Genomic DNA, 24,312 nt, shown 5'->3' on the forward strand with positions numbered 1-24,312 from the left:
GTTAATTGTATTAATGGCAAAAGTATAGAGATGGAGAACAGATTAGTGGTTGTCAGGGGCCCGGGAGTAGAGTAGAGAGGGAGGTGGCCGTGGCTACAAAAGGGCAGCACAACTGTCCTTGTGATGGAACTGCTGTGTTTCTTGACTGTGGAGGTAGTCACATGAAGCTACATATGTAGGAAAACTGCATAGAACTAAATCCACACACAAAAATGAGTGCGTGTGAACCTGGTGAAACACGAATAAGGTGAGTGGACTGTACCAGCGTCAACTTGCTGTGATTGTACTACAATTATGCAAGACTGGGGAAACTGGGTGCAGGGATATATAAGATCTCTCTGTATTATTTCTTACAACTGCATGTGAACCTAGAATTATCGCAAAACAAAAAGTCAACTGGAAGTCTTATACACTGCCAATGGGAGTGCAAAAAGGTACATTCACTCTGGAAAATAGTTTGGTAATTTCTTATAAAGTTAAACATGCGCTTGCCATATAAGCCAGCAACGTTACTCCTAGATGTTTACCCTAAAGTAATCACAACTTTTATTCACACAAAAACTGTACATAAGGGTATGAAGCAGCTCTACTTATAATTGTCAAAATTGGAAACCAACTGAATATCCTTCTGGGGGTAAATGGATAAATAAACTTGGTATATCCAGACAACAGAATACTACTCAGCAATATAAAGGATCAAACCACTGATACAGGGAATAACTTGGGACAAATCTCAAAGACATTATACCGAGTGAAAGAAGCCAGCCTCAAAAAGCTTACATAGTATATGATTCCATTTATATGACATTCTTAGAAAGACAAAACTAGAGTCATGCAGAAGAGAGGGGTTGCCAGGAGTTAGAGTGGGAGAAGGGTGTGACACAGGGAGTTTTTTTGGATGATGTTACTGTTGATGTCCTGAGTGTGGTGGTGGTTACAGAAATCTATATGTGTGTTAAAATTCAGAGAACTGTGCACCAAAATAAAAAAGTCAAATTGTCTGTATGTTAATTTAAAAAATAAAAGAAATTTTTAAAAAGGCAATTTTGATATTTAAATCATATGGTTAATACATTCAAAGAGGCCATTTAGAATTTATTTTATAGCATAATTCCAGATACAACAGTATTTTAGAGAGTACCATAGGCTTCATTTTACAGTATACTATGGAGTTCACAAGGCATTCTATGAAAATTTCCTAACTAAAACTTCAACTAAGAAAAAGAAAAACAGCAGTTTTAATGTAAAAAATGCTCACTAAACACCACATAAAAGAACATTTTCATGACTTTTACTTGAATTGTAGCTGTAGACAAAATGCTGAATAACTGTCTGTTAATTTTTTTTAACATAAGAAGCAGAGTTAGTTTTGCTGACACATGAATGGTGGTTATAATAATCATTAAATAGTAAATAAAAAGGTGAAATGAACTATAAATAGACTAAAAGCCACTAAGACAATTTAAAACAAAGATGAATTTTATAACTCTTCAATTAAGATATTAGATTAAAAACCATGACATTAGAATGCATTAGAATCAAATAAATTATTGTCTGTGGGGAAATAAAGTGTTAATTATTAAGTAACCCCATAAAATTTAAGTAAATAATCCAATATAAAATAGCCTTTTAGAACACATCCTTGAATGTTTCTTGAAGGCATATAGTGTTTAAAAAATGTTCTTTAAATGCAACATTCAAGTCAGGGAAATGGTAAACACTATACATTCAAGTCAGCTAAGTTAAAAATATTACTTAGCTATAATTAAGTATTTCTGTAAGCATATAGGTTTCCAATTCTGGCTATATTATTCTGAACTTACAAAGAAGAAAGAGGAGGTTGGCCTATCTATGAAACTGGTCAGAACTCAGCTGCTTCCAGACAGCTTCTTCATTAAATCGAACAATCTATACAAAAATTCCAATGATGACATAAATCTGCATGTTCTGGATTTCCTTCACATTTTATGGAACATTGGTCCTACTGTTGCTATAATATCTGCATAGGGAGCACTCTGGCTCAGCTCAATAGCCCGCTGTTTTTTTAGGACAAGAAAGCTATAAAATTTGGCCGCAGTTTGTTTTCGGTCACTGTTTCTGCAGAGCTTCATCAGACTAAAGTACTGCATTCCCATCTTGTTGGATTCCTGGGAAAATAGGTAGAAAAGAGGAAAGGAAACGGAAACAAAATCATTAAAAGTAGAGCAGGCCGTGGATGCATAATGAGCAACAAAGTATTGATATTTTTGATAAGTGCTGTAAAATCCTTAAATGGAGAAATGCAAATGACCCATTAGTAAACTCAAAAACCATCATAGGTCGTTGAGCACAAGCTTGGTTCATTGAGAAAATGCATGCAAAAGAACTCTAAAGTGTTATACAAATTTCTAATGTGTTATGCAAATGTTAGCTTTTAAAAAATTGATGTTAACATAAATGGCTCCTGTGGAAAGTGCAATTAGTTTAGACTTGCAAGGAGAAAAAAATCCACAGGACTTTGGGAAGCTTTAAATACAATGAAAATTAGCCTATCAGGCTTCTTTTCTTTAAAGGTACTGGGGTGGGTGATTACAAACAACTCTGGTGCAAATGTAGCAGTATATTTGTACATCTCAGTGGCAGGGGAATAGGACTATACAAACATCTCCCAGTTTCTCTGCACAGATTAAAAAGATGTTGGATTCACCTAGGGCACCTGTGAAACTACTAGAATAAACTGAGGTACAATAAAGTATTTAATTATGGATGAAGATAGCTCCTTTTATGAAGACTTGGAATCCGATTCCTAGACTGGAAGCACAGTTTTTGGTTAGAAATACTGTGGTGAATACTGGCAGCATCCTCGTGAGCACTGTATTCCTTGGGCAGCTGTGAAGCATTTTTAGAAATACCATAGACAAGGTTTCTTTACCAGTCCATAACATTTAACAAATTAATGTTAAATACTTTATCTCAACCAAAGGAGCAGCCCAGTGTCAGCAACTTCTCAGAGATGGCATGCCAAAGCCTTAATTATTCCCTCTCTTGAGGAGACGAGATGTGGATTGGGTGGCTTTTTCTCCTGGGAGAGAGCGGGACAGCCTTTTCAATTTCAAGAATCCTTCTGAAAAACACTCTGAGGGGACAAATATCCAAGACTGGACATATGTGCTTATTCTGTTCCCTCCAGAAACCTCTCTAAAAAGAAAGTAAAGGTGACAAAGGAAGTAGATAAAGACAAAGAAAGTGGAAGACTAACTGACTTAGCAGAGTAAAGAAAGGTGAAACCTAAATGCCAGTGGGGAGGAAAGCCAGCAAAAAGCAAGCCAATTTGAGCTACAGAGGTGGAAAAGCTCAGGAATTGGAGGCAACAGTATTGTCATAAGCTGGAGATGAGATGTGAAGCCAAAAACATGAGAATTTGTTGAAAGTCTGCTTGGGAGCAGGTAGACACTCAGGTCCACTCCACCAGCTCACTGAGCCAGCAGACCCTACTCCCATACGCCAGCAGGAGGCGGGAAGTTGCCACTCTGGAGATACCAACCACTGAAGCTCTAGATTTGGGATGCCAGGCCCTGTGGATGGTGGAGAAGTGTCATACCACAAACTGGGGGTTCAAGTGAAATTCTATACTCTGAACAGTGAGACAGCCAGCCTCTCCATTACCCCTTTTTGGTTCCTGAACCAGGAGCATCATGCCTGTATCTCCTAGGCAGGATATTTGAAGATTAAGCTGGGAAAACTGACTATTCCAAGGAAAAACACCCTACAGATAATAGCATCTGCATTTGGGGGAGGCGAGGAGTACCACCCAATTACCTCACTATAAAGACCACGCTGGTCTGCAATCCCCACCCACGCTTATATCACTTCTAATCAGCTTTTTGGTGTCTCACTCTTGAATAAAAATAGATAACCAAAGATCTACCAGACAATTGAGTAAAATGTTTAACATTCAAGAGCAAAAAAGAATGCATTCAAGAGAATCACTAAGAAAACAGAGACAAGGCAGGGAGCAGAAGAAAACTATTGAGAAGACACTGCATCTGTAAAAAGTGATTAGATTAGGATGAGACTGAGAGAAAGCAGATCAGCGGTTGCTTGGGGATGGGCGAGGGAGACCAGTGGGAGAAATGGGATAATTAACACAAGGAAAGTTTCTGGGGTTGTAGACCTGTTCACTATCTTGATTGTGGGGATGGTTTCACAGTTATACACATACAGTTGGCCCTCCATATCCATGGATGCAGAACCTGCTGATACGAAGGATGGACTAAGGGACTTGAGCATCTGAGGATTTTGGTACCTGGGAGAGATCCTGGAACCAATGCCCCGCTGATACAAGGGACAGCTGTATGTCACTATATATTTTAAATGGGTATGGTTTATTGTATGTTAATCATACCTCAACAAAACTGTTAAAAAAAGGACTAAATAAAAAGATTAGGATGCTATAAAACAAAAGAAAAATTAATAACTAAGAAAAAACTGGAAAACAAAAAAGGTGAAAGCAGAAATAAAATTCAATAAAGACTAGAAGATAAAGTTGAATAAATCTTCTAGTGAGTAGAAAAATAAAAAGACAAAGGAAGTTAATATAGAGGATAAAAGATTTTTTAAAAATTAAAGGCACAATTCAGGAGATCCAACATCTGACCCACAGGCAGTCCACAAAGAAAGAACAGATTAATAACAAGGAGGGAAATACAAAAAAATTTCCTAGAACTCAAGGAAATGAACTTTCAGAATAAAGAACCCACTATATGCTCAGCACAATAAATGAAAAAAGACCCATACCAAAGTACATCATCATAAAATTTCAGACCACTAGGGATAAAGAAAAGATCTAAAAGCTTCCAGAGAGAACAGAAAGGTCACCTACAAAGGATCACCAATCAAGCAGCATCTGGCTTCACAATAATAACACAAGAAGCCTAGAAATGTTACAAAGCCTTCCACATCTAAGAGATAGTATTTTCAAACTATGTTTAGAGACAATCAATCAAGTTAAAGGTAAAATAAAGAAATTTTCGGACTTGTACGTAGTGTCTATCTCCTAAGCACTCTTTTTCTTTTCTTCTTTTTTTCTTTGAGGAAGATTAGCCCTGAGCTAACTACTGCCAGTCCTCCTCTTTTTGCTGAGGAAGCCTGGCCCTGAGCTAACATCTGTGCCCATCTTCCTCTACTTTATATGTGGGATGCCTACCACAGCATGGCGTGCCAAGCAGTGCCATGTCTGCACCCGGGATCCAAACCGGCAAAACCCAGGCTGCTGAGAAGTGGAACGTGCGCATTTAACCACTGTGCCACCGGGCCGGCCCTGGCACTCTTTTTCTTTTAAAGCATTCTTTTCTTTTTTTTAATTCTTCTAAGGAAGATTGGCCTGGAGCTAACATCCATTGCCAATCTTCCTCTTTTTTTCCTTGAGGAAGATTAGCCCTGAGCTAACATCTGTACCAGCCTTCCTCTACTTCATATGTGGGTCGTCACCACAGCATGGCTGTCAAGTGGTCTATGTCTGTACCTGGGATCTGAACCCCATGAACCCTGCCAAAGTGGAGCACACCAAACTCAACCACTAGGCCGTGGGGCCAGCCCCTCTTATGCATTCTTTATCTCAGAAAATAACAGAGGATGTTAACCACCAAAAACTTCAAGATAAAAGAAGATCAAGGCACCAAGAAATAGAGGAACTAATATAGGAAAGAGACAAAGGAATTTCCATGTTACGGTAAAGGAACGTTCCAAGACAAAAACTGTGGAGCAGATCAGAGAGCAACTAGTCTGGATTAGAAGAAGAGGATGAGGAGCTCCAGGAAGGATATCTTCAAGAAAAAAAATGGAACAGATGAATCAATTGATATATTTGACCATACTAAAAGGGGTCTATTATATTGTCAGAGAATTTAGAAAAAGAATTAAGGATGGGTATATAGACACAAAGCAAATGGGAAAAATGGGGTAATAATTAACTCCAAAAAAAAAACCATAAAGTTGACAAGAAATGTATTTACATTTTGAAACTTCAATGTAAACTAATTTTTACGTAGTCTTTGTGGCAGTGACTGCTGTTGTCCCTTAATACCCACTCTCCTCTTCTTCTATAGTAATAGAATTATTAGCTGGGCCCAAGGTTGCCAGATAAGGCCTACATTTCCCAGCTAGATGTGGCAAGGTAACTAAGTGCTGGTCAATGAAATGTGAAAAGTGAGCCACACATTTTCTGGATGGACCCTTACAGGAAACTTTGCTGCAGATTGGAATGCAGACATGGTGGGTAGTTAGCCATTTTAGATCCTGAGAATAAGGAAAATGAGATAAAGGGAACCATTTGTGAGCGTAGCTGCCATACCAGATTGTACTTTACCTGAGAGAGAAACAAACTTCTATCTTTTTAAGCCACTGATATTTCGATTCTCTGTCACAATCAAACCTGTATCATAACTATTACAATTACAACATTGTAAACACTGAATACTGTGCTAAAAATAAACTGGGGTGGGGGAGAGATAACTGAGCTAAATTTTCATTTTCTGTTGAAAGACGTCAACAGATAAAATTTAAAGCTGAAATATCAAGAAACAGCAGTAAGAACACGCAATTAGAAATATAGATATAAATACTAAAAGAAACAGCTTAATATAGTTGCCTCTGATGAGCAGGACTTAGGGATAAGAAGGGGTATGACAAAGGACCTCTGCGTTTCCTTTTCAGGCCTCCAGCATAGCACTATTGAACTTTCAAAATTATATACGTGTATTATTTTGATAAAAAATATGTTAAATTTTAAAATGATCTGTTTCACTCTTAAATTGTTATAAACCTAGCTCCATACTGAGAATTAGTTGATAGCCTCCTAACCACAAGAATGGGACACAGAATGGATATCCAGAGGCATGAGTAGGGGGTAAGAAGTTGATTAGAACATGCAGGCACCAAAAACAAACTCCCATATTTAGCCCTGGGTATACTGCTCAAAGCATTTCACTCTAGTGGAATTTGGCATCAACAAAAACATAATGAAAATGCTTTCGTTTTTATTACTATCTAGAAGATTGAAGCCAACATTTCATTTATTTTTAAAAATAAAAATAGTGCTGATAAACCCTACCATCTTACCCGCAAACTATTTAACATCCGAAGTATTCTTCGATTCCACTTCTCCGCCTCAATATTTTGTTCATTCTCCAATGACTCCTGTTTGAATGAGTGATAAAATATTTCATTTAAGCAAACTTTACTGAGTGTTTACTATTTGCCAAGTACAGTGTTAGCCGCTAGAAGAAACACAACTATAACACTGGGCCTGGGCCCTGCAAAATAAGGAGCTTATGGTCTGATAATAGAGAGAATAAGACTAATACACAAATACAGTTGCAGGATTATGTCTATGCTCCCCAGGTATCTTCTGATAAAGGGCAGTCTATATTGGTAATGCATCCCAGGGCAGGGTGCCCTTACTTTCAAAAGTAAAGTCATCCAAAACGACCACTTTTGGCTTGGAGTGTCCCAGCTCTGGTCAATCCGAACTCAATCAACAGGAGTAAATGGAGAGCTATAGAAAAACTGCCTTGTAAAGGCCTTTATCTGAACTCACCTAGTGATACAGGTAATAATAACTGATGTTTAGCAGTTTGTGTGCAGTTGGGTTAGAAACCTTTCGGATTTTGAGGATGCCTTCCTTATCCAAAAAAGATCAACCCACTGCCTGTCATGTTATCTGAAAAGATTCATTCTTTTCGGTCTTTAAAATTTGGCCACCTTCAGAAACCATTCAATATTTAAAAATCGTAAAGTTGAAATCCCTTCGCAGGAACTCACTCTACACCCTTACCAACTAACACCTTATGAGCTGAGAATGGAAACTGGGCATAGGAGAGGTGCTGAGGAGTCTGATAAAAAAGACTACAAAGGGCTGGGGAAGGAAAGTGTACAAACCTGACCTACTCTGTAATTTTTCCTAGGCTAGCTCTCACCAAGACACCCAACAGCCTCTGTGTCACCCTTATCGCAGGTCCACAGTCAAGTCTTCAGGTATACCCCTGGAGCCCAGACACTTCTAAAAGTGCTTTCAATTTCATGAACTCCAAGATGATTTCAGGAAGCTCTAGAATATTCTGTAGGACATTTGACATCATTTGAGGCTAAGGGGACTGCTGAGTTCCCATGCCCACCAGCTATACCGGCTTCCTGGTCCTGCCTATGCTGTATCCTTTCTTACATTCCAGAGATGATTTGAAAATACGGTCACCTTATTCTGAAGAGTTTTCCAAATCCCTCCAGCTACAATTTACGTTTATTCCTTTCTGGTCTGTTGTGGGATAAATGAGCTCATCCAATTACTAAGGTTTATTTTATTGTTAAATACACAAATGCTATTTTTCAAATATAAAAAGTAATTGTCCAACTCTTTGTTAAAGATCCATGAGACCACAGCTTCACCTACATTCACAACTAAACTAACCAGGAAAAGGCTCAGAAAAACAGTCTGTGTGCTTTGCTGAAGCCCGCCCACTTCATCTATCTGGACACCCTACAGCTGGATCCATTGTGTGGCAAGCCCAGTGGATTATTAAAATAGCTGAACTTGTGCTGTGTTGTGGTTTGCCTGACCACGTATGAAAATAACCTGTGTCTATAGAAGCAAAGAGAAAGGCAAAAATGAATCAACCTACTTCTAGTTGGCTGTTTGGATGTCTCAAGTAAAAAGTTCAGGTACTTATTCTGTCCTAGATTATCCAGAGAATTCAGTCTGTTTCCCACATATGAAAAAACAATCTAATTGTCGTGGGACTCATTATAAAGATTATTTAAAAACAAAATTAACATCAGGCATTAATATGAGTTTTGATATTATTTACTAAGAAACTTTTGCTAAAATTCATCACGATCTTAAAAACGCCTTCAGTACCCTGGGACAAGGGCTAGAGAAATACGACAGTGACAGAAATGGAGTCAGGTAAGCCAAATGTTTCTTCTGGCTTTGCTATTGATTTGTGGCCCTTCGAGCAGACTATTTTCTTTTTATGATCTCTAGAAGTCTTCTACAGATATAGGCCTTGAGGCACACAATGTTTTGGAAGAAAATTCCCATGCATTTTTTGGGAAATAAAATAAAATTTAAAATGCCCTAGGCCATACCCCTAATAGTTCTGTTTCTCTATAGGTGTTATAAAAGTTACTTAAAACAGTGATTCTCAATATTTTTAACCTGAGACTACCTTTGATAAGCATAAAATTTCCCACCTTCCTTTAAAATTATTCAGTTTCAAACTAAATTAAAGACGAAAAATGTCAAAGCATAAAAATGTTTCATCAAACTATTCACACACATCTTTGTTGAGATCACTAATTTAAATTACAACTTTAAAAAGTAACATGACAGCTCTAAAACCAGTTTTTAGGTAAATAAGATGTTAAATATTTAGGGACAAAGTTTTTAAAAACATTCACAAGACTATACAAATATTTACCAATTCAACTGGACAATTTTCAATTTCTTTTGTCAAGATGGAATTCATTAAAGAAGATTCCTCAGCAGCTGAAGAAATCATTTCCATAATATCCTGCTAAAGCAAATGAGGAAAGGATAGGTAAGTCATCCCAGTAGTAGTAGTCATCATAGGAACAATCTCATTTTGTTAAACGCTTTAATCACATGAATGCTCATTTCTAAAACTAACTTAAAATACTCCCCGCATTCTCAAAATGTTACTTCTGAAATATCCCAGGTAGGCAGCCCCTGACTTAAATATTCCTGTTTTTCATACGCCTCCTACAGACGAAGAACTTGCATGCCCCTTCCCTCCTGCCTTCCTGTCTTCGCCTTCCTCTTTCCCTCCCCACGGCAGACTTCATATCAAAAATCTCTGCTGCTGTGTGGCTGAGACCGCTTTCCTCTGAAGCATTTTATCTAGCCTCCGTCCCCCACCTCTCTTCTCACGTCAGCACCAGGTGGCAGAGGATGGAGATCTGCAAGCAGAGGGAGTGGGAATGAGAGAAGGGTTATTAATATCCCAACAAGGCCATGACAAGGCTCTTGCCACCACTGCTGGAGCAGTCACTGGCAAAAGGGAAGAAAAACAAAGGGGTAAATGGGCACACGTGCATGGTGACAGATAAAAAACTAGACTATTGGTGGTGAACACGAGCAGTCTACACAGAAACTGAAATATAATAATGTACACCTGAAATTACACAATGGTATAAGCTGGTATGACCTCAATAAAATAAGTTTTTTAAAAACCCTGTACCCTCTGAAAATGGTATGAAGACATAAAAGAAGAAGGAAAAAGAGAGAGCCAGAAATTCTCTATTCCCCATCATCTCCCTTCTTCATTGCTATAGAAGCTGTCCGCCAGTTTTTTCATCTTCAACCTGTCTCCAAGCTTCATCCCCGAGCTGTAACCTGTGATCTTAAGTTAGGAGCTTCCTACAACATAGTTTACTTGATTTTTCTCTTGAGCTTATAAAATTTTAGTGAATATAAGGAGGTGCATTTTATTCTTTAATATACATATTGTGTTTTTTCTCTTAATTTCTATGAATATTCTACATTTTAAATACTCTCAATTTTGCAGTTACTTTACATAAAAATTTTCTTTTATGGAGATTTGAAAATGATTAATCGGAATCAATATTTTCCTGTCCCTTCAACCTGACTGTGCTCCCATTCCTAACTGTATTTCACATCTGTTCGCCATTTTTGGAAGCAGAATAAGAACGGAATTGAAGGTTAAAGCATAAGTGTAGGGTAAAGGAATAAAAGATTCAAAAGAACTAGTGCAACAATCTCTTTCCTTCATTTCACATACTGGGGAAAATCTATTTTGTGAATATGTTTAAAAAGTCATAAACTAAACAAGCTTGCCTAATTTTCAGTAGGTGTGCTCTAACAAATGCCTGAGCCCAAATAAGGAGGAGAATAGTATTGGCAATCCAGGGTCTCAATATCCAGTTTATTATCAAATATTTAGTAAAACACATTCTCTTTCAATGCATCATGAATAGTCTTTCCTTCCAAGAGCATTCAGTTTCAACGGGGGTTGACTTCGAATTCCCTGAGCGTTTATCAAAATACAGTGATGACAGAACAGACCAGAAAAGCACTGGTTTATTTTTATCTGGTATGGCTATAATATTTACATTTATACAATCAATAAAGTGACAAGTAGGAAAATATTTTAAAGCACATTGTTTCCAAGTATGTTTTCAAATAACTACGTTTTCCAAATAAAAATTATGTCTTCAAATAAAATTTGTTTTTAATTTTGTTTGGTCATGGATCTTTATATAATCTTTCAGATTCAAAGCTAAGGTAAGTAGTGGGTCTAAAACATATTATTCCTAAAGGTGGGAAGGGTGAATTTATGATCAGAAACAAAACATAGGTATATCGTCTAGAGTCCTAAAAGATTCCATGACATACTGAATGTGGAGCCTCTTAGGATTCTCAGCATACAACCAGTTTCAAGTATAATCATTTATTTAACATACCATGCAAAACACTATTTCAGTATGAAATTACTTATCTTCTGATTTACTATGCTAAACTTCTAGAAAATACTGCTCTGCAGATGAAAATCATGTTTTATTCTGTAGTACTGCTACTCACTAAAGAAATTACAGAATAATATAAGATGAAATATAAACTATTAATATAAGAAGATATACCAAAGTCTCAACATCCCTTCACTATATCTGTGGCAGCAAAATAATAATATTTTTATGATCCTCTTTGGTTAACTTACCTCAGAGTTAATATTTTTATTGCTACCCTCATGAGAGCTACACTTAGATCCATCGATCACATCCTTTGAGGTTTTGGTTTGACTTAACTCTTGCTGGGAATTTGGCTCTTCCATAATGGAGGTCTCTGAATTATTAAGGAAGTAAAGAAGATTTCACCAAAATATCTTTCAAACTTAAACTGGGATATGGTTGTTACTAAAGAAAACTTCTGACACCAGAATCTCAGAATTTAAACAAAAGGTGAACAAACTTTTTTATGGCTCCCTAAGTCTCATACATTTATCTTCTTTTTCCCTCATCTGCCTCTTTATCACCTCCACTCCCCAACCTCCATTAACTCTCTTCGCTGCACTCACTCCCACACATTCACTCACAACATGGATGGTTCAAGCTCATCTTGGGATACTGTTCAGCAGATTTTAATGCCTTCAGAAAGGGTGATCCGGAAGCAGAGGTTCACTCACCGCATAAGTTGGTATTACTATTCCTCTATAATAATCACAATAATAATCAGCAACTGTTAATACTCCACGTATCCTCTGGGTGGACGGAAATAGCTATGTCTCAGGTTAATTGTATTGTTTAAATGCTATTCTTGTCACTAGGTGACTTTTCATGTTAGTGGTCTTAAAGTGAAACATTATCCTAGTAGATACAAAATTTTCCTTTGATGAGGGTTTGTGAATACTGTCTTTGGGGGTGGGAAGGTGGGAAAGAGTGAGATTAAGAATAGTCCACATAGTATATTTACTTCATCTTTTTAATGTAGCTTTTTGGACAAAAATCAATCTGCAAAGCAGAAAAATATAATGCTGATGTAACAATTTCTTCTAAATTCAAATACTCTGCTAGAGACAGCATTTATATTTGGGAATATGGGATTGGACCCCATCTTCATTTTGAAATGCAACATGAAACTTTTATTTCTACAACATTCCCTTAAACACCAACACAATTAGGATGTCTCACCTACTATGTTGTCACTTTCCACTGCTTCCTTTACTGACTCCTTCTGTATCAATTTTCTTCCAAGTTTAAAGCCGGAGGACACAAGGCATTTTGTAAACAACTGTAAAAATATAAATTTTTGTTTCTCATTTCTGCACAAGTAAAGCAATTCAATAAAATACAGGCACATATGCTAAAAAGTAAAAACTATAATTCATGCACACACATCCAGCAAATTAATTCAAAAGTAAGGAGGTATTTTTTCACAAGTTTAAATTCTGTTGTACATATGGATGTAAATATGCATTTATTTATTTATAACCAAACATCACACCCATGTAAAAGGATGGAAACTATTACCATTTGCAGTTGAATATGAGTCAAGTCCTGGGCAGCAGTTGACAGAAGCGTATCTACCCCTCCCCTCTTCTTCCACATCATCAGTCTTTGGGTGGGAGGTGCAAGCTCCAAGACCATGAGGGTGTCAGTAAAGGAAGTAAGCTGTTTATGCATAATTTTGCTACTGATCTCCTTGACTGGATCTATGAGCAATTTCCTCTTTTTGACTTTCCTTTTCTCAGCAATGTCTAAATATAAGAAACAGGCACAAATGTGATTGGTTGTATAGCTTTGTAAAATGATATTGTAGGCACTGCATATCTAAGAAATGTCTACCACAATACAACATACAGAGTTGCATTGGGAAGAAAATCTCCTTCTCTCTACTGAAAATTATGTTAAATTTACAAGGTTTTTACACAGCTAGAGTGTCTGAGCAGCCAAGAGTTGATGGATTTTGCATGGTGTTGCTTGAAGGTACTTAGGAGGGACTATGTTGACCTACTAAGTGGACAACTGAGGAAATGAGGAGCAGAGGGTATATTGAGAGGGAAGTCACTCGATTTTGAGGTTCCTTAAAAATATCTACATTATAGGATAACTTTTTGAAACATTAATTTGTATTTTCCAGTGTATTTTTCCCTTCCCCACTGAAACCCATACACAAATTCCAAGTAGGTAGCCAGGCCCATGGGATTTTGCTCCCATAAGTAATTTCATCAGGTAGAAAACAGAAGTCAAACTTTTCTTTAGTAAAGATGCAAAAGGGGAGGGAGGGTTAGATTTCCCAGAATGGGTGAAGATCTGAAATCAGATGGAGCCAGAAGGAAGAGGAAGCTGCTTGCTAATGTGCCTCAGTAAAATCCTAGGAACATAACAAGATCCCAGAGGGGCTGGCTGCGTGATGGCCCAGAGGCTATGTAAACTGGGTCAGTGGGCACCACAAGCTGGTGAGCTGATGACCAGAGTTTCCCTTCCACCTGCCACACCCCTCTCCCAAATTTTGATACTCTATGGCTTAGGGAAGATAGGGGAGCTATGAAGACTGAAATTCTTGCAAGCCCAGTTGGCTAGAGGCTCAGAGTTGAATTTAGTAAAGAAGAAAATTGGAATGCTTTATTCTTTGCATGCCTGAGTTTATAAACTGAAATCCATATCAATTATACTACTTAAAACTAGCACGTTCTTTAAAAGGTCTACATCTATTAGATTCATATTTATTATTTATTCCTAAAAACATGCTCGAGGTTAAACATTAGAAGGGATATTGCCTCTTCCAATCCTTTCAGTCTGCCGTATTTTTTAATATTTGTATGTTTATTAATCTTCCTGATCAGATTGTAAGCTTGTTAAAAGCAGGAACTATGTCTTCTTCATTTCCGTACCCCAAACAGAGTAATGGCTCAATAACTACTGGAACTGAACTCAGCTTTAAATTTTCCAGTTTTCCAAATTGGAAATATGGTTTGACCAGGACTGAATATAATGAAAAGATCATCTCAAATTTCCTTCATGCTCTTACCCTACTGTATTACAAATGTCATTACTAGATTGACCACCTCCTATAATATTTCATAGATCATTCAAATATATCACAGTAAATAAGATAGTAGTGTATCAAAAATAAAAGCATGAATGACTCTGACCTGAAGCATCAATTGGGTCAAGGGTAAATCCTTCCTCTTCATGTGATAATGTGGTTTCATCCATGTTCTCAGTTTTAGATAGACACACATACTCTGGATTATCTGTCTCTACTAGTCCACATCACCATGAAAGGAATTACAAAAAAATAATGGTTATGTTACAAGCTAGAGGACTATATGGGAATTAAAGTGAAAGATAAACTAATTGAAGATTTATATTGCTAACTAGAGCCACGTCTGAATTCTTTTAGAATCATATATTTAATAGAACTGAAGAGGCTCAGAGATTATATGGCCTGGGACCCACAGTGTCTAGGTGAGTCAAGTATCATCACCTTCTTTCGCACATGTGACATCTAAGGCTGGACTCATCTCAGACTATAGTCACTGTGGAAGTGAAAACAGTGGTACCAGCCAGAACAAATGACTGACATAAATTTGATTATATATTTGCTAACATCTTCCATTCTGTTAAGTCATTTAATTATTAATTGACTCATAAAGAACCATAACTAAATATTTATTGCCTATTTCTTTCTACATTTTAAATTTCTACTATTGTGTTCGGAAGCAAATGTAACAGAAAAAAGAATGAAGAACCAAAATGGTCTAATGGGCCAGCATGTTCTTAAAAGGTCTAGTTATATATTAGATTCATATTTATTATTTATTCCTAAAAACATGCTTGAGGTTAAACACGAGAGGGATATTGCCTCTTCTCTTCCAATCCTTTTAGTCTGCCGTATTTTATAGTATTTGTATGTTCATTTATCTTCCTGATTGTACTTTTAATTCTTAAGAAAAATCAGACTAAAAGACCTCAAGTCATTTGAAGTACCATCATATAAATTTCAAGTAGAAAATATCCACACATTTGTAATTTCCCTCAAATTGTATAGTTTGTCAAATCACATCAATATGGTATTAATATTAATATTTAATAATCATATTAATGTCAAACATTAATGATGTTTTTACCATGAAATATATATAATTTTAATGATTCAAAAGCACAATATTTTCGCAGAGTATTTAAATGTGCTCTCATACCAAATAAACCCAATCCTGGTTAAATAAGCATCATTGCACCTTTCTCAGAACCCAGTTTCCTATTCTCTATTGTTTAGAGTCAGACTAGGAGAGTTTGAGGGACAATGTTCTTTATTATCTTTCACTATACTATACTGCTACTTAAACTCAGAAGTTCTGAGGTTTAATTTGAATATTAGCATCTGTTCAGTTTCTACACAAAGGAAAGTTTCAACATACCCACTAGAGTAGCAGGAGGCTCAGGAGGCAGGGAAATTTCTCTGTTCAAATGCATGTCTTCTGACAGGATATTCTGATCATCTTGTAACAGATTGTCTTGAAAAACACAATAAATACTTTAGTCATACAGAGTGGAATCTGTCATTTGTTCACTAAACATTTATTGGCATTATTAGATGCAAGGAATCATGAATGGATACAAAAATGAATGAACCCTACTTAATTAGATCTGATTGGTTACATAGACTATCACATTTCATGAAGGATAACACAGAATTTTATATATTTAACTTCCTTTACTTTATTAAAATCTGTTTTTAGATGTTTATTTTCAGGAAATATTTACTAGACTAATACCAAGATAGCAGCTGTGTTACAAAGCCATGTTAAGATTTCAAATCAAGAAGTAAAAATGTTCAGGGGCTGGGCCTGTGGCCTAGTGGTTAAGTTTGGCATGCTCCACTTCACCGGCCTGGTTCAGTTCCCAGGCGTGGACCAACACCACTTGTCAGCAGCCATGCACATACAAAATAGAGGAAGATTGGCACAGATGTTAGCTCAGGGCGAATCTTCCTCAGCAAAGAAAAAAAAAAGTAAAAGTGTTCAAAACTCCTTTAGTAGAGATCTAAGGTGGAGTCATTGTTTTTTTCATAATTTTCAAATTTCCAAAAGTTTGTCATAACCAACCTTTTAAGGTAAACTAGAGAATTTTAAAAGATCTGATGTGTAACAGTCAATATCTTTAAAATATGTGCATTTGGATTTTTCAGTTTCTGTCTATGCTATTTCTACGACTACTTTTAATATCATAATATAAAAATAAAGTAATATAAAATGCTGGACAGATCCTTTAGAATAGGTGTCCCACAATTTCTGTTAAAGAAAACAATTTTTTTTTAGTATATGATCCAGTATATTTTGTGAAGAATATACTATCACTCTTTCCTCTCTAAAAATTAAAATTTTGTAAAAGTAAAAACAAGCAGTATTTCATAACCTATCTGGAAAACATGTTTAAACAAATGGCTATTTATTTAGACCTCGCCTAAATGTTTAAATATACCATAAATTTTGAAGACTTACGTAAAAAAGTGTTGATTTATATGACATAAAAGCATATATGAAATTTTAGTTTGATCTAATAGATCTACTAATATATTACAGTAATTTGATTGAAATAAATATTCAATTTCTACAGAACTAGACAGCATACCAATCATTTCTCCTGCAGCGCCTTCATCTCCAAATCCATCTCCACTGTCATAGAACAGAGATTTTTCTCCAATGAGGCTTCCAGAACTATGTTCAACTAAAGGACCACTGGAACTCAGCAATACGCTGTCATCAAAGAAGCTATGTCTTCTGAGAATTTCAGGTTCCTCCTCTAAATAAATGTATATCATTACTACTGAGTTAATCATAGAAACATAGAATTTTAGGGTTAGAAGGAAATTCAGATATATATATTCAGATATATTCTATATATATATATATATAGATATATTATATCTATATATATATATATAGATATATTCAGATGTATAGCTCCCCCTCATTTTACAGACAAGGAGAATGAGAGCGCAAAAGCTTATTGGAATTATACATCTGAAGTCACCCAGGTAATCAGTGGAGACTGGATTTCTACTATAATATTTTTTCCAACACAATAGGAAAAAAAGCCAAAACATCAGGAGAGAGTTCTTAGTGGCAGTACATTTTAATAATTTCCCAGGTTATTGTTGGCAGTAGAATGATTTCTTCTACTTTAGGTAGGTCATGTTATGCTTGTTCAAGTACTACTTTGTATTATTTCGAGGACACTTCCTTGTGTTGTTTATCCATAATGTGGTTTAGAAAATAAGGAGCATATCTGCCTCCTTAGGAAAGGAAAGGTGGGCAAATATTAAAGAATAGGCTTACAACATTCATTCAATAAATATTTACTGCATGACTGGGTATTAGGCAATATGCTAGGGGTTGGAGATACAGTGGTAAAAAAGACAAAAACCAGTCAGCTAACATTAACTGAGTGCTTATTATGTGCATTATTTTATATATTAGAAGATACCACTAGAATCCTCATTGCACAGGCAAGGAAACACATCCGCAGAAAGGCTTCGTAACCTGCACACAGTCACACCCTAATATATGACAGAGCTGGGATCTGAACCTAGCAGAGACAGTGATAGTATCAGTGTTAGCATTCCGACTGGTAAAATAATTTCAAAATGGAGCCTTATGAGACTTCAAAACTCTGAAGACACTGACAGCAGCAGGTAAAATGACCCCTGCTTCAAACTGACCGGCTTCCAGATTGGCCATTAGTGCAGGCATATTCTTTCCCTTCCTCGAGTTTGAATCTATGGGTCCAGGAGTCTGAAACTCCAGACGTGAGAGGTTGGTCTTCTCCTCCCTCCCTCCAACAACCCACATCAGTGCTACTCAGTACAGAAAGTCATGAAGTATCGCTTATACCGAAAATTCTTCTATAGGCATACAACTTCTAGAAAGGGAGAGTTGAAAAAGGCAACCTTCACTGTGCTGGACTAAAGATTTGCTCAATAGAAAAGACTTTTTCAAAAAGAACTAAAAATATGTTCACATCTTCCAGGTGTAGCTTGATAGCTCCCAAAAGAAAAATCAGCCTTGGTCAGTAAGATAATAGCATTTATGTACAGACACTATATTCTGAGCTCTGAGCATCACGAGAACCTGAGATTACTCAAAAAGATTAAAGAAATAATCATTGACTTCAATCTTATATTGTAATCCAGAAAGGGATGGATTAAGATTAAACGTTTCTTAGAGGACGTTAGGTCTGAGCTAGTTTTTGAAGGAGAGAAATATCACTTATTGGTGGAAAGGACTGAAGGAGGGAATAAGGGAAATAACTCTGTGATGTTGCTAGTAGTGTCTCAATTTTACATATAGGGCAGTAAGGCTCAGAGAAGCTAGGTAATTTGCCCAATATCACATAGCAAGTCGATAGAGAAAGGTTAGTTTCAAACCTAGGTCTGTAGGTCTACTAAGAATATGCTTTTCTCTCCTATACTAGAAAAAGGCAAGGACAAACTTATTGGGGGTTATGTTTATATATCAAAAGATTCATTCTAAAGATATTTCTATTGGCATAGAAATAGCTATTTCTATTGGCATCATTTTAATATAAAAATGCTAATTTAATTGATTATGACTTGTAATTTTAATTTCTCAAGTATTCTCACCAAAGTTCCCAGCTTGGAAAAGTAGATCACTGCCATAATCTTCTCTAAGTGTGATTTCTTCTGGTCTGCTCTGGTTCTGAGTAAAGTATTTTGAAACATCAATAGCACTGTGGAGAAATACAAGATTGAGGAAAACATGTGAACAGAACACAATGATTTTGCTGTTTACAGCAAAAAAAAATTCCTAAAACAAAAAATAGGTTTTATTACAAAAATAAGAGATTTTCATTTTCTCAATAGTATTATTTATAAACACTAGTTTATTATATGTGCATATATACAAATGATCTCCAGGTTACCAAACCCAGCGGTCAGTTCTCATCCTTGTCTTCTGTACCCTAACCAACAGTATTTGAAATAGATGCTCACTCTTCCTCACAGAATACGTTCTCCTCTTGGCTTCTGGGATACTGCTCTCTCCTGATTTCCTTCCTACTTCATTAGCTGCTCCTTTTCCATCTCCTTTATTAGTTCTTTCTCATCTCCCAGACTATTAGCTATTAAGAATGACCCAACACTCAGTCTTCAGATCGCTCTCTTTTTTTAAAATCTACACTCATTCCCTTGGAGATCTCTTATGACTCATGGTTGAAGTTCCATCTATAAACTCACAACTCCCAAATTTAAATAGTCCATCCAAACCTCTTTCCTGAATTTCAGACCCAGATATTCAACAGCCTACCTACTCCCCTTGGATGTGTAACAGTCATCTCAAAACTGATGTCCAAAACCTAATTACTTCCTTCACCCCGCCCCCCTTAAACTTGCCATTCCCTGGTTCTCCCAATATCATTAAGCAGTAACTCCGTTCTCATGCCAAAATTCACATAGTCATCCTTCACTTCTCTCCTTCTCTTAAAGCCATGTCCAATCAGCAAATCCTGTTGGCTCGGCCTTCAAAACAGATCCATAATTTGACTGCTACCATCTTGCTAAAATGAAGACTGAGAACTGACCATGGACACTGTCACCTCTCACCTGGACTTCTCACTGTACTAATCTTCTCACGGGCTCTCTGCTTCCTCCCTCTCCTCCTTACACTAAGTAGTCAGAGGGAGCATGTTGAAATCAAGGCGGATCCACTCACTCTCCTATTCAAAACCGGCCTGTGCTCCCTATTGAGTAAAATAAAAGTACTAACTGTAGCCTCCAACACCCAGCATCGCCGCATCCCCAGCTACCTCTCTGACCTCATTCCTACCGCCTGGACTCTCGTGTCCTCCACTCCCCAGTCTCACTTGCCTCCTTGCTGTTCCTTGAAAATGTCCAATGTGCTCTGCCTCAGGGCCTTTCCTCTTATCTGCCTGGAACATTCTTCCCCACATCACGGAGTGATTTGTTTCTTCACCTCTTTCAGGATTCTGTTCTGACCTTATTACAAAAACTTTTCCTGACCATTCTATTATTCATTTTATTTTATTTTCTATTTCTCTACATAAGGCTGATCATCTCCTGGCATATTGTATATTTATTTATTTATTTGTTTATTGTCTGTCTACCCCAACTAAAATGTAGATTCATGCAGCCAGGAGCTGTATTTTCTTCATTGCTATCTCCTCAGTGCCCGCCATATGGAAGGCATCCAATAAAGGGTTACTGAATGAATGGATGGATATACTGCCAATATTGCAAACTATGTTCCGAAACCATGATGACACATTTTTGGTGTTGTACTTCAAAATTTCACACTAAGTTTGTCTTTGTCAACTGCATCTGTACTTCAGTTGTTAACTACATTCCATTTATGTTCATGAAATCTGAAGACGGAAACAATAAAATATCAAGAAAATCAAACTGAAGGAAAACAAGTAAAATAATTTACTTCACATTCTGGGTGTCAAAATCATGAAATTCTTCTGGCAATGTGATAGCACTGTAAGCTGCTTCAAAATTCTCTTTTGGAAGGTCAACCAGTCCTGAAAAGAATCAGAACCCACATTCAATAAGCAATGACGCTTTACAAAATAAGAAACTCCCACCTAAATCCTTTCTTTCTCTCTCTGGACCACTCTGCTTAGTCTCCTAAGCGGTTTCCCTGTATCCACTCCCACCCCTCTTCAGTCCATTCTCTACAAAGCAGCCAGAGAGATATTTTAAACACGCAATCAGATCTCATCACTCCCATGCTTAAAGTGCTTCAGTGACGTCCCCAGTGCATTTAAATAAAATCAGATTTCTGATCAGGGTCTCTGCAGCCCTACAAAACCTACTGGCATCACCTAACCACACTCTTTCCCTCACTCACTATACTCCAGCCAGACTGGCCTGTTTGTTCCCTGAACAAGTCAAGCACTTTCTACCTCAAGACCTTTGCTCTTGCAGTTCCCTGTGCCCAGAATGCTATTCCCTGGGGGACTTTTTACCTGGCTGGGTACTTCTCATTCTTCAAGTCGGAGCTTAAATTCTGTCCTCTCAGAAAGGTCTTTCCTGACTAGTCTAACTAAAATAGATTTGTCTGTTATTTTTCTGTTGTAGTACTCTTTTTATACTCCTTCATAGCACAATCACAATCTATAATTATTGTAATAATTTAAAAAACCTTTTTCATTATCTGATTTCCTCACCAGACCAAAAGGGACCTTGTTTGTCTTGTTTGTCCTTGTATCCCAGAGCCTAACATAGTGTTTCACATAAATATGGGATCAATAAATATTTGTGGAATATACAAATGAAATAATGAACAAATGAACCATATTTGGTATGATTACAAATCCATCTAGAGATTCTAAAAATATTTTAAATAAAGAAAAAAACCCTTCTCAATCTCAATTCAATAAATATTACGGGAATAGCATGCACGAGACACTGAGACCAGAACTATAAGGGACTCGGAAAATAAATACGACACAGATGTTGCCTTCAAGCAGCTTGCAGACTATCGTGAGAGCTGAGACCTGCACCTGAGTAACCGTAATATCAGGTGGAAAGTGATGAATGTCTGAAATTAAAATTAAATTAAATTTCGAAGGTGTTATATGACACATGTAAATCCCTAGCACTTTGGAAAGCCTAGAGATTTTTCTATAATATGTTACAAATAGCATTTATATTTATTTTTTAATAATTTATAATTATATATATATAATTTTATATGATTATAATTATATAAGAATTACGTAGAGTCTTGGTAATTCTGAAAACAAGGACAATTATCGATATCTAGGTTTTGTCAATCACACTATTTCCAATTTATCTCATAAAGGCACAAACAGCTACAGCAAACAAAGTGACCCATTAAAACTGAATATCAGAGTTTCTTACACAAGTGTGGCAGCTTTAAAAATATTTCTTATGTAAATACGCACAAACATTACAAGTTTTTGAAAGCGTAAGCTTTTCCTGCAAATACAAGAAAAAAGCAAGGGAAAGAATACAATTTGTCCTTAACCATGGAAACCATTCAATCAAAAGGAAGATTACATTCACTAAAAACGCACAAGGGAACCAAGACGAGCGACACAAATCAATACTGCACGGATACCTGGGCGAAATGTCATCTTCATTTTAAGCAATGCTTCACTGCAATCTGCCAAAAGATACTTTGCCTTCCTATTATAGATTCGAACCACTCCCAAAAGAAGGTGTCCTGACGTTCGAAGTGCAATTTTCACCTTTCAATAATTTTTAAAGTATTAGAATATTAAAAATTAGACTCATAAACCCTGTTGTCTGAAAATTACAAAATCATAAGAATTTCTTCTCTTTAAAAGCAGACATTTTGTATTCTTAGTTAAAGTGAATCACTTAACTTTTACCTCACCTTGTAAAATGATTACCTTCTTTTCTTATTTAATGAAAATAATTTAATGTGGCCTTTGAGTGAAGGATGCTATTACTGGTTTTATGGGAAGAATGTGAGCTCTGCAGTCGGGCAGACTTGGGTTCAAGCCTTGGATCAGCTGCTGAGGCTGAGTCACTTAACCTTCCTGAATTTCAATTTATTAATAATGGCTACAGTTTATTATCTGCTTATCTTGTGCCAGGAATTGTCCTAAAGCTTTTCATACCTTAATTTAATTTTGACGACAACCTCTATTTTCAGAAGAAAAAACTGAGACTCAGATATGTTAAGTAATATGCCCAAAGTAACATAACTATTAAGTGATGGAGCAGAAACTAAATTTAAATTTGACCAACTCTGAAAGTTCACGCTCTTAACCACCACACCCCACTGATGCTCAAAGCCCATCTCGGGGAGTTGTTGTGAAGATTAAATAAACTAATGAACAGAGTCTAGCCCAGTGCCTGATACGCGGTAGGTTTTCAATTAGAATTCTTCCTTCTCCCAAACAGAAAAATACTCAACCTATGAAAACGTTAAAATATTTTAATGCAAATTCTAAAGCTCGTTATAGTGTTTTATAATGAACACAGTACTTTATTGCTTATGAAGTGTTTTCATATATAGTTTGATTTACACTCAATCTTCCTTCTTTCGTTCTACTCTCTCCATTCATTCACTCATTATTTTTCTAAGAAACACTTATTTGGTCCCTACTATGGATACAGTATTTTATTAGGGAATAAGAAAAGATCACGAAATACGTATAAATTGTGGCCTTTCTCCTTCAGGGTACAATCTATTTATGATAAACCTATGAAACAGTTAATTGCCAACATATATGTTTATATTTTGATAATAAACACGATAGGAATTAAAAGAGAGACCATTTGAGAAGTAAAACTTCCCCGGAAATGTATTCCGTGACATAAATGCATTTTAATTCCTTTCCTCTCCACCAGTCATGGCACATACACACTACAATTTGAATCAGCAGCATACCTTAGGGGAAAGAATTTTTTCAATGGTTATCTCTAGATTACACTCAAACACGTGGGCCTTCGTGAGTTTCTTCTCCCAGTGAGCTGCCAGCCATATTTTGGCCAAGGGCCCTCGCTTACTCATAAGCACATGCGTGTAGAACATGTCCCCGGAACTCCTCGGTTGTATCTAACGAACTGGAGAGAACATTAAAAGATATTTGAAATTTGATTAGGAAAACCTTTCAGCGCTCTCTGACGGCAAGCAAAAACATTTTTCATCAATTCTATAAAATAACACTCAGATGATCCTCTAATTCAATGTATTATTCAATTCCAAGTCTTTTGTTGTAAAGAAACACCTGGGATAAGGGTATTCTGATAACTGATCTCGT

At 36.5% G+C, this 24,312-nt stretch overlaps 1 protein-coding gene across 1 annotated transcript; it reads right to left on the minus strand.

Moving 5' to 3' along the window:
* Positions 1 to 1,070: 1,070 nt before the first annotated feature.
* RAD21L1 (RAD21 cohesin complex component like 1) lies at positions 1,071 to 24,107 on the minus strand. Its single transcript, XM_014845105.3, has 13 exons — positions 23,940 to 24,107; positions 22,638 to 22,767; positions 20,979 to 21,072; positions 19,157 to 19,263; positions 17,146 to 17,316; positions 15,933 to 16,028; positions 14,664 to 14,774; positions 13,039 to 13,265; positions 12,700 to 12,799; positions 11,730 to 11,854; positions 9,453 to 9,548; positions 7,099 to 7,176; positions 1,071 to 2,147 (listed from the first exon to the last, which is right to left on the minus strand). Exons 1-13 carry the CDS (start codon positions 24,081 to 24,083, stop codon positions 1,959 to 1,961), a joined length of 1,668 nt encoding a protein of 555 aa, XP_014700591.1. The 5' UTR covers positions 24,084 to 24,107; the 3' UTR covers positions 1,071 to 1,958.
* Positions 24,108 to 24,312: the final 205 nt, after the last annotated feature.

The sequence above is a fragment of the Equus asinus genome, chromosome 15, assembly GCF_041296235.1.
Source record: "Equus asinus isolate D_3611 breed Donkey chromosome 15, EquAss-T2T_v2, whole genome shotgun sequence".
Taxonomy (NCBI): Eukaryota; Metazoa; Chordata; class Mammalia; order Perissodactyla; family Equidae; genus Equus; species Equus asinus.